This window comes from Gracilinanus agilis, chromosome 6 (genome assembly GCF_016433145.1).
Source record: "Gracilinanus agilis isolate LMUSP501 chromosome 6, AgileGrace, whole genome shotgun sequence".
NCBI classification, from domain to species: Eukaryota; Metazoa; Chordata; class Mammalia; order Didelphimorphia; family Didelphidae; genus Gracilinanus; species Gracilinanus agilis.
The window spans coordinates 39,761,640-39,773,583 of record NC_058135.1 but is presented as its reverse complement, the minus strand read 5'-3'; the positions used below and the strand labels follow the sequence as shown (position 1 = coordinate 39,773,583).

At 36.3% G+C, this 11,944-nt stretch overlaps 1 protein-coding gene across 1 annotated transcript in view; it reads right to left on the bottom strand.

Moving 5' to 3' along the window:
- Positions 1–11,944, bottom strand: part of WDFY3 (WD repeat and FYVE domain containing 3) — a 325,051-nt gene that overhangs the window by 125,967 nt on the left and 187,140 nt on the right. The window contains exons 18-21 of the mRNA XM_044681612.1: positions 11,702–11,786; positions 10,887–11,068; positions 7,606–7,837; positions 1,212–1,372 (exon numbers count right to left, since the gene is read on the bottom strand). Coding sequence (XP_044537547.1) covers positions 1,212–1,372; positions 7,606–7,837; positions 10,887–11,068; positions 11,702–11,786 — 660 coding nt within the window. The remainder of the gene's footprint in view (positions 1–1,211; positions 1,373–7,605; positions 7,838–10,886; positions 11,069–11,701; positions 11,787–11,944) is intronic.

Here is an 11,944-nt window from a genome sequence, read left to right as displayed (position 1 = left end):
GTGAAGGAAGGGGGCCTAGCAGTACCAGATATTAAACTATACTATAAGCAGCAGTCATCAAAACAATATGGTACTGGCTAAGAGATAGAGAGGAGGATCAGTGGAATAGACTTGGGGTAAATGACATCAGCAAGACAGTGTATGATAAACCCAAAGAGCCCAACTTTTGAGACATGAATCCACTATTTGACAAAAACTGATGGGAAATTTGGAAAACAATATGGGAGAGATTAGGTTTAGATCAACATCTCACATCCTACACCAATGGGTGGGGGAGAGTGGGGGTGGGGTGAAGGGGAAAGTAGGAGCATGAATCATGTAACCATGTTAAAAATGATTATTAATAAATGTTAAAAAAAAAAGTAAGACTTGGAAGGAAAACATATGGGACTGTTATGGTTGATTACATTAACTCTGTAGTTGCCATAAAATCCAAAAGAGGAAAAAACTATCAAATATAAAAGTTTTTTTAAATGACAACAAAAAATGTGTGAGAGGCAAAATGGTCTAGTAAAAAAACAAGTCCCTCATCTGTGAGCTTGATCTATATGTGTATATATACACACAGACAGACATTGGGAAACTGTATATGTTTTTATACATAGGGAGAAGGCCTATGATTTCATTAGCATAGGGAGCATTTGAAGTGAGAAAACTCCCTCTTCTAGTACTGTTTGGCTTCTTGTAGGGCACTTTCTAAAGTAGGTACTCTAGTAGTTAAGTGATTTGCCCAGAGTGACACAGATTGCATTAGAAGCATGATTTGAATCTAAATCTTTCTGGATGATCTCATGTACACAACCACACTCCTTTAAAGCCCTGACTGTTCCAGACCATAACCTGCAGGAATGGGGCCCACCTACGCTAGTCAAGAAGGTTCTTCACCATGAGCTCTTGATATTGATGAAGTAAAAGATCTCAAACAAACAAAACAAACAAAAATCTATTAATGTATAGGTATGAGTAATTTTATTTTTAAATTCAGTTTTTTAAAAAGCCAATGTGAATTCCAAATATTTCACTCTCTAGAATTCAATTTCCTAAGATAAAAAGATTTTGGAGGCTTTAGTGAATAGAAACACATAAAGAAAGCAGTAATCACTGTATTACTGTCCCAAACTAAAATTCTAGAAGATCAGATCTTTAGGGAAATGTGTGTCCTTTACCAATATATACCAACCATAGTTTGCCACAAAATAATTCTCACTTACCTGCTTGGCAATGGCTTTACTATCTAACTTGTTGTAAACTTTCCTTATTTTTGCCACTGTAAGCGAAGACACGGAGAGGGCATAGAGACCAAATGATACTTTTTCTTCTGGTACTAATGACACAGGGGATGGGATGCCACTTTCAGATTTGGAATCTTTACCTTCAAAATAAGAAATAATCTACATCAAAAGCAGAATTAGTTATCTTAAAAATAAATACAGTAAATGGGGCTAAGTAGAAATTGCCACTCTTAGTAGTGTTTTGATCTATTAGGAAATATGCTCAACTTGCTTTTTTAACTAGGAAAGCTTCTTGGCTTAAGTATGAAGAGGGAGGACTGAAGGATAAAATCCTTCACTGCAAATAAAGTTCCATAGTAATCTATATGGGCATAGGGAAGTAGTTGCTAAGGCATGATGGGAGGAGGCAGGAATTTGTTTACTCCAATTCAAGTAAAAGTAGTCCTGAGTCTTGTATCTACTGGATTGATTTCTCCACCATGGCTACTTGCTATTTCTAAAGTAAATTCTTACTGCCATCTGTTGTTTTCCAGTTGAAATGCAGCAGCCAATAGTATAACTCATCAGAGAAAAGCAAGCTACCTGATGAAATCTGCAGGAACAGTCAAAAATTCAGGATTATTTTTGTGACTTATGAGTCAGATCCCCAGCCATCTCCAACAATAATCATAAATGCTCCTCAGGTCAAATCTGTTTTATTAATTCACTTTGCTACTCAGTAACAATTTCTTCAGATATATGAATTGGGGTAAGTAAATACCTTTTGACCTCTATTATGCTCTTGGAAGGAAGCACACAAGAGCCATGGAAATTACCTTGAAGCCTAATTTAATAAAACTGGTGGAAGGAGTGTGGATGACAGCATTTCTTCTTACTCCAGCTTTGCCCAGATCTGCTCTTCCAATATTTGACTTTGTACTCTAAGCTTCATTTTGTGTCAATAATTTTATTAGTATAATGAAAAAGGATAAGATAAGCATCTATGACTTCTTTGATGTGGGCACACCCTCCCTCCAGTGGGATAAATTATAACTCTTTTATAATTTATTAGATGGAAACTTTTGCTATTTTCCTAAGTTACTGGAAAAATATGGATTATTCTGTGACTTTATATAGTCATAATCATATAGATTACGGAACTTCTTTTGCAGGGAAGAGTAGGGGAGGTGTTTTATTCTGCAGTGGTGTAACAGTTCTGTCAAAGAAAAAACCTTTGCCCAGATCAACTTACAAGTGAGCTCAAACAAACATTTAATAAGCAATTAACATATATGCTACAAAATAATCCTAATAAATGATGCACTTTGTCAAACTCTTTTTTTTAAACCCTTACCTTCTGTCACAGAATCAATACTGATTCTAAGGCAGAAGAGTGGTAAGGGCTAGGCAATGGGGGTCAAGTGACTTGCCCAGGGTCACAAAGCTAGGAAGTATCTGAGGACAGATTTGAACCAGGACCTCCCACCTCTGGGCCTGGCTCTCAATACACTGAGCCACCCAGTTGCCCCCTAAATTCTTTTGTTTTAAAGACAGATACAATCTAGGACCAAAACGAAAGAAAATCAAAGAAGAAAACGTATTATAAAGTCTATGAATATATATTGATGCAAAAATGTTCAACAAAATCCTAGCATGGATAACATAGCAATATATTAAAAAAATAAGACACTATTATCAAATCCACTAGTTGGATTTCTATCAGGAATTCATGAATGGTTTAACATTAGAAAGTAGAGTAACAGTAATGTAAACAATAAAACCAAATTAAGTGCTACAACAGATATAGAAAAAGTCTTTGATAAACTATAGCCCTTATTTATGTAAGAAACCCTAGAGACTATATGTAAGGAAGGGGTCCTTCTTTACCATGATGAAAAAAAAAAAAGGTATCTAAAGCCAAGAGTCCCATTTTCAAAGAAGAGACAACAGTTTAAAGAAGGATAAAAAACAAAGATGCCCTCTCCCTACTGCTATTTGACAACATAAGCCTAGAAATGTTCCCTGTAGTAATAACAAGAGAGTAAAAGTGAAGTTAAAAACATTGGTAAAAAACATCAGTATTTCTATATTATATTACTCAATAGCTATAATTATACATAAGATTCTGGAAGTTGGCTGAGGTCATATTTATGCAAAGAAAGGAAAATTGTATTAGAGAACCAATGCTTCCTGTTGAATTATGCTTCAGTTACTCTACTGGTTTCACAGTATACTAATCAATGGAATGCTTTATGGAACTAGAAATAAACACCATGAAACTAATTGAAAGGACAAAAGTTATAGAATCCCAAGTGAAATAATGAAAAGTAGTTAATAAAGGAACTATATTATGAAGAAGTATTCATCAAAACACTTTGATATAAGTTAAGCAATAAAAAAGTAGTTTGAGAAACATATTAGATAAGCAAGAACCAAAAGTATTAAGACAAATTGGGTGTGTACGCAGTATAAACATTAAGGAAACAAATGAATAAATGAAAATGGAAAGTGCTATCTTTTATATCTTATAAGTTAAGGAAAAAATTCTTAACCAAAGTATAGAGATAATAATAACAAAAAAAGTATACAATTTCAATTACATAAAATTTAGAGAACTTTCATAGGAACAAAATCAATTCAGAGGGAAAACACAGAGGACACTGAAAAAAAGGTGTGCATATATCTCAAGAAAGTGTGATGCCCAAGATTTTAAAGTATAACAGAGGCTATTTTTAAATAGAGATTAAGAAACTAAGGCTCAGAATGAGTAAAAATAACATTTTCAAAGCAAACATAAATGATCAAAGGATACAAATACTCCTCAATTCAATTGCTTTTCATATATCTCAAATTAGATGTCCAATAGACATCTTAAACTCAACATATCCAGAACAGAACTCATTAATTTTATTTAAGACTCTGCTCTGCTGACATTTTCTAAATGAAGCCTTTCCTGGTTCTCCCAGCTACTGCCCAGTTGCTCTCCCAATCCAAATTATATTTGCTTTTACATATTTTATATGTACATACTTATGTCTACATTGTAGTTCCCAAAAGAATGAAAGACCACGAGGGCAGGAACATTTCACTTTTGCCCATTTAGTCCCAGTGCCAAATAAAGCATGATTGGTACATGGTACTTCATCTTATAACTCCCTATTGTACATTTTAAACTTGATGACAAAAGGAATTTCAAGCTCACTGTACAAACTAGAACTAATTATATCTTTGTCTTCAAACCTACTTCTCTTCGAAGCTTCCCTATTTCCATTGAAGGAAACATCTTTTTTCCAGTCTCTTGGGTTCCTAATCTTTTTTTTAAACTCTTACCTTCCATCTTAGAATCAATACTGTGTTTACAAAGCAGTAAGGGCTAGGCAATGAGGGTCAAGTGACTTGACCCTAAGTGTTGAGGCCAGATTTGAATCTAGGAACTCCTATTTGTAGGCCTGGCTCTTAATCCATTGAACCACCCACCTGACCCTGGATTTCTAATCTTGACATTATCCTCCATTTCTTACTTTCCTTCTTTCAACCAAAACATCTAATCAGGTGCCAAATCTTGTGGTTTCTAATTTCATGATATCACTCACACTCAATTCCCTTTCTTTACTCACATATATTCATCTCATTTGTTCAGGTCCTTGCTATCTCTTGCCTATACTATTGTGATGGTCTCCTAATTAGTATTTCTACTTTGCTTCTTCCCATTCAAATTTATCTTTCAAACAAAACTACCAAGGTGATTTTACAGAACCTGATTCTAACCTCATCACTCTCCTATTTACTTAATAAATGTTAGTGACTCCTCATTGCCTCTAGGATCAAATATGAATTATTCCATTTGATTTTTAAGCCCGTAACAACCTGGACCCAACATATCTTCCAGCCTAATTATATATTACTTGCTATTATTCCTGAATATTTTGGGCCAGTCGCAACTGGCATTTTCCCTGTTTTTTATATAAGCTACTATATGCATTATCTCTTTGCTTTTGCAATGTTCAGCATCCATGACTGAAATGTCCTCCATTCTCTCTATTCTACCTTACAGAATCTCATTTCCTTCAAAATGCTGCTCACAAACCTTACACATCAAGACTCACGTGTCCACCAAATGCTTGTGCTATGCCTAACTAATTATCTTGCATTTATTATGTATATAATAATTTGGTGTAAATGTATGTTCTATTTAATCACTGAATAAACATTAATTAAGCACCTCCTAATACCAGGTACTGTGCTAAGTGCTAAGAATATAAGAAAGGGGAAAAAAGGGAAAGAGATAGTTCTTGCCATCAAGAAACTCACAATCTATTAGGGAAGACAACAAGCAAACACATATTTTCAAACGAGCTACATACAGAATAAATACGAAGGAAATAAAAGGCAAGGCACCAGATTTAATAGGGGCTGGGAAAGCCTCACTGTAGAAGATAAGATTTTAATTGGGACTTAAAGAAAGCCGGGGAAGTCAGTAATAAGATGGACAAAATTCTAGGCATGGAGGAATGGCCAGAGAAAATGCCTGAACACAAGATAAGGAGTTGTTTTTTCTTTTTCTTTTTTTTTTTTTTTTTAATAAAACAGCCAGTAATCCAGTGTTCTCATACTGAAAAGTATGTGCTGGGGAATAAGGAGTAAGAAGAATAGAAAAATAGGAAGGAGTTAGGTTATGAAAGTTTTCTTGGCATGCTACACAAAGGAGTCTATATCTGATCCCAGAGGTGACAGGGAGCCCCTAGAGTTTATTAAATAGTGGCAGAGATGTTACTATGACATGGTCAAACCTAGGCTTTAGGACAGTCACTTTAGTGGCTAAGAGGATGAACTACAGTAGGAAGAGCCTTGAGGCCGGCTGACCCCACCCCCCCAGTATGAGGTGAGGGCCTTCCCCAGTGATTGTACCTTCACAGAGGAAAGGAGGGATTTTTGAGAGATGCTGCAAAAATGAAATCATCAGATTTCACTGGGAAGTGAATACAGCGAGGTATTAAAGAAGATAGCTAGTCTGCAAGCCTGAGGCATCAGCAAGAGGGACTTGCTCTCTTTGTGGATAGGGAAGGGTTTGGGGAGAAAGATCATGAGAACTGTTTTCAATATGCTGAATTTAGGCTGTGTACTGGCTATCCAATTTGAGGTGTCTGAAATGTAGGTGGAGATGAGATCTGAGGACAATAGAGAGGTTAGGCAGGACAGCAAGATTTGAGAATCTTCAGCAGTGATAGTAATTAAATCAATGGAGCTGATGAGATCACCAAGTGAATTAGCATAGACAGAGGAGAAGAGAGGACCCAGGCCAGAACCCAAAAGGGGCTCCTTCTGGTTAGGGGGTGTGATCTGGATGAAGATCTAAGAAAGGAGACCGAAAAGGAGAAGTCTGACAGCTAGGAAAAGAACCTGGAGAGTGGTGTCCTGCAAACCTAGAGAGAAGAGAGGGTTATTGATAATGTTAAAGACTGCAGAAAAGTGGAGAGAATGAAAAGTGAGAAAATCATTTCTGTTGTTCAGTTGTACGTGGCTCTTCATGACTTCATTTTGGGTTGTTTTTTATTTTTTTGACAAGGAAACTAGAATGGGTTACTAATTCTTTCTCTAGCCCATTTGACAGTTGAGTTGAGGCAAATTGGGCTATATGACTTGCCCAGGATCACCCAGCTAATAAGTGTCTGAAGATGGTTTTGAACTCATGAAGTTAAAACTTCTTGATTCCAAACCCAGTGTTCTATCACTGTGGCAACTAACTACCCCTAAATCATTAGAAAATCATTCAATTTGGCAATTAAGAGATCCATTTAAGAACTTAATGATATAATTTTGAAAAGTACAGTTTTGGTGGAAAGATAAAGTTGGAAGTATAAGAGGTTAAGAAGAGAGTGAGAAGATTGAAAGTGAAGGCATCTAAACGTAGATATCCTTTTCAATGAGTGGAGCAAGAAAAAATAGATGATAATAGCAGAGATGGAAAGATTAAGAGATTTTTTTTTTTTGAGGATGGGGGAGATAAGGACTTTGTAGGAAGTAGGAAAGAAGCTATTAAACAGAGAGTCTGAAGATAGGTAAAAGCATGGGGATGACACATGGAGCAGTTTTTGGAAGAAATAAGGAGCAGGATTGCTTGAGCAGGTAGAAGGGCTAGACTTGATAATCATGTGAGACAGATAAAGGAAGCGAGAGTGGAAGAAGGCACATGTATGAATAGTATTCTTATTATCCTTGTGAGTAGGGATTGTTTTATTCTTTGTATTTGTATTCCAAGTGCTCTGCACACAGCAAGTATTAAATAAATGCTCATTGGATAACAAGTGTTTTTTGATAGACACAATTTCTGAGGACTGTTGTATGAATCACTGAAAGAAGAAGAGTTTTAACTAAGAGGGACAATGGTACTTACATGGGACATGTACAGCCTGAAAGCTTCCAACATAGTTTGGTCCTAGTTCATAAATAATATTAACACTTGAAATGGGCAAAACTTCTTCTAAGAAATGTGTGGGTCCCAGGCGCCACACTAATGAAGCAAGCTGGCGTTGAGCAGGTGGTGTGCCAATGTAGGCATATACTGTGCTGACAACAGGTGGATTTGCAGAACCTGAACCCCCTGGAGTACTGTGAACATAATGAAGCTATAAAGAAAAATGAGAAGAAATCAATCAGAACAGAAGCAGACATGCCAGAAAGGAAAACAAGTTTCAATTATATTATCTATGTACCACCCCCAAAGTATCTTCCCACTGTGCAAACACCCCAGGTACACGTAATGCCAGGAAACCTAAGAACAGAGGAGAGAAGTTGTATTGTCCAGCAGCTCTTGGGCCTCTGCCCTCGAGGCAGGGCCTGCAGCGATAGGCCGAATTGCAGATAGAAAGACAAGAGAGGTGCAGGAGAACCACCAATAGATTTAAGGAGATGATGTGGTTGCAACATCTGTAATGCCCCTTCTGAAATTTCAGTGTCAGGAGACAGCATCTCATAGGGGCATACCGGATAGAACACTGGGCGCACAGCTCGAGTACTTGAGTATGTACGAGGGGGAAAATACCCGTACACATTCCAAACTCCAGGACGCCCTGGGTTAATCTCAACCTTTAATCACTTGACACTTTTAGGCTTCAAGGTGCACTACTGCCAAGGTCCGCAGGATGCCAAAAATTTGTAATTCGATTGAGTTTTAACAAAAAAGTCAGTGGTCAAGGGAGTGCAGAGAATCAGCCACATTGACTGTTTTAAAAAACAAGTAGCAAATGATTCAGTTTTCCTCTTTTCAATTTCATGTAGTCACAATCTCAGATTATATAAATCATAAGCATTTATACTCAAGATTCTTAGAGAAAAATTGAATAAAATTATTCTGCAGTAGGATTTATTATTATTTTTTAAAACCCTTACCTTCTGCCTTAGAATCAATACTGGGTATTGGTTCCAAGGCAGAAGAGTGGTAAGGGCAAGGCAGTGGGAGTTAAGTGACTTGCCCAGGGTCACACAGCTGGGAAGTATCTGAGAGCAAATTTGAACCTAGGATCTGTCTCTAGGCCTGGCTCTCAATCCACTAAGCTACCTGGCTTCCCCCTAGGATTTATTTTATTAAATAACTTTATATAATTTCTTTTTCAAGCCCAAAAGAAATATTTACTTTCAAGTTTATACTTAAAAAAAAGACTACAAATTCCAAACACTATGAATCACCTACAAAACACACATAAATACCATGAAGTATCTAAAACCTTACAGTTCTATAAAGAGGTCTGGCCCTGTATAATGTCCCAAATACTTAAGGATATGGAGAATAACTGAAGAAACTTCAGTATGACTGCTTATAAGAAAAAAACCTGGATACAGCAATGATAGTCAAACCACTGCTGGAAAAAAAACACTAGGCAACAATTCCTCTAAAAATACATACTTTTCCCAGCCATGTGACCCTGGGCAAGTCACTTGACCCCCATTGCCCACCCTTACCACTCTTCTGCCTTGGAGTCAATACAGAAGGTAAGGGTTTAAAATATATATATATATATATATACACACACACACACATATATGCTTCAGTTTTTTTATTAATTTATTATTTTTTATAGACAGAAAAGTAGTAAGGACTAGGCAATGGAGGTTAAATGACTTCCCCAGAATCATACAGCTAGGAAGTGTCTGAGGCCAGATTTGCCCCTAGATCCTCCTGACTCCAGGCCTGGTGCTCTATCCACTGTGTCACGTAGCTGTCTCTTATACTTCACTTTTAAACAGTAAACTTAAAGATAAAGCTTAAACACAAAGAGAACATCAAATGATTCTATCTGTATAGACAATCCAAAAGTAAGATACATACAGGGAAAAAAGAAGCTACACAATGATTTTGGTAAAGCTTAACATGCACTGCTTGTCTATTGAAGAAGAATCTTTAATTCTGTTTTTCTCTAATTACTCAAAAGTTTTTTTGTAATCAACAAACAAAGAAGATAGGACTCTAATACCTTTGAGTCATCTGAGTGTTTGTGAAAGCCTGTCTGCTTCTCATATTTCAGTGAGGATATCTCTTGAATTCTCATAAACATTTTATAAGTAATGAGAATTGAGTGGGTAGTTACTGATGGATTCTTGGTCACCTGTTTACAATATTAATAATCTGATTGTTTTCACTCTCTTGAAAGCTTCCCCCTTGAGGTAGTTTAAGTTTTTAGCCCTCATTAGTTAATATAACATTCTTAAAAGCTTACAAACTTTTTATCTTATTAAAATAAAACACAAAAACATAAACATTTTACTCCTGAAAATATAACACTTCTTTGATTTTTACTTTTATATTCCTGTCTCCAAAGCTTATATAGGAAATTCTTTCTATCACATTTGATCAGGGTGTTAATAAATATAATCAGGGGCAGCCAGGTTTAAATCTGGCCTCAGACACTAGCCTAGCCTTTACTGCCTTAGAACCAATACATGGTATTGATTAATATGGGAGGTAAGGGCTCAAAAAAACAAACAAACAAATAAATAGATGACTGAATGAATGAATAAATAAATAAATAGGATCATGCTCAGAATACCGAATAACCAAAATAAAGGCAGAGATATAGACATGAAATTGGAATAAGAAGTTATTTATAAATGATATTCTACTACTCAAAGCAAAAGCAGCAGGTGGCTTTAAAAAGGTAATCTAATATCTCAAAATGAGAAATGTCTTCAACAATAAAAGGAAGGGGTTGAACTAAATCACCTTCCTTAGACTTGAAGCTATGTGACTCTTTAAATGAAACTGTAGGAATAGAGAATCATCTTTTTTTTTTTCTGTATAAAAACTCTTTAGTGTCTGTCTTAGAATCAATATTAGGTATTGGTTCCAAGGCTGGAGAGCAGTAAGGGCTAGGCAATGGGGTCTAAGTGACTTATCCAGGGTCACAAAGCTAGGAAACATCTGGGCCTGGCTTTCTATCCACTGCAGCCACCCAGCTGCAGCTGCCCTAAGAGAGACTTCTACAGTCATCCATATATGGACCTTCTACAACTCTATTCTTTCCCTCTATGTCATTCATTAATCAAAGTGAACATAGATCAGGTCAAGTAGTGTGAGGTACCCTATCAGAAGGAAACAAGGAATCAATTTTTGACAAAAACACATTTTAAGAAGCCAATAAATTTTACAGAGTGTGTAGGGATTTAAAAGTATATACGTACCTTCACTGTATTGACAAGCTGCCCATCAATGTAGAGGGCAGCAGTGCTGTTTTTCAACATGCCTTTACTCATTACTAGGACAAGGTGATGCCACTGTCCCTCAACTATGAGGTCTCCACAGCGAAAGCGTGCACAACATGGAAGAATTTCATAAAAAGAGGATTCTTCACTGAAGTCATCGACTAAAATGAAAAAGACAATTTAATGGAACCCTTATGCCAATCTTGTCTGCAGTGTAGATCCATTTGAGGGCTTTGCATTAAAGCAAATTAATGAAAATAAAAATGTGAAGGGTCACTCTTTATTCAACATCACTATTCCATCAGCAAGCATGTAATACTACCCAAAGGGAATCAGAGTACAAAGGAATTAGATCTTATCACCTACTCAAAAAACAAATGCTATTAGTGATTTCATTAGTTTTTATTTTACAAGTGGCTATGATGGAAGGAGAGTAAATGTTTATATAACACCTACTGTGTGCCAGGCACTATGCTAAGGACTTTACAAAATATTATCTCATTTTCTCTTCACAATAACTCTATTTCTTCATTTCGACTTAAAACAAAATACTCTTATGATGCCAAGAAACATTGGTGTAATTTCTTCAAATTTAAATGGCATTGAATGAAATGGACTGGAAAGCTTATACAAGTCACTGAAACATTTATAGGTGGCTTTTATTGAAGGAGACTCTACTCCTGTAAGAGTGTTAATGTTAAAAGAGCAAATTACAAATGACAATAAAAGAAGACTTGACCATTAGTCAGCAAATGAGATCTTTTATGTAAGGTGCTGTGCACACCTTTAAGAGCCATGAGAATGAGATTCCACCACCACCACCACCGCCCTCCTCATCACCACCATGATCACTATCATCATCATCATCACCATTTCATTCTCATGTTTTTAAAGAATTTCAGATAGAAACAGTAGTGAGGCAAGTAACCATCCTTCTATTATTAACTTCCACTTAATGTCCTATGACTACTGCTCGGGCAGAAAAATAAATAGCCCCTGTAGCTACATGACAGCATCAGAACCTAAATAAGAATCTG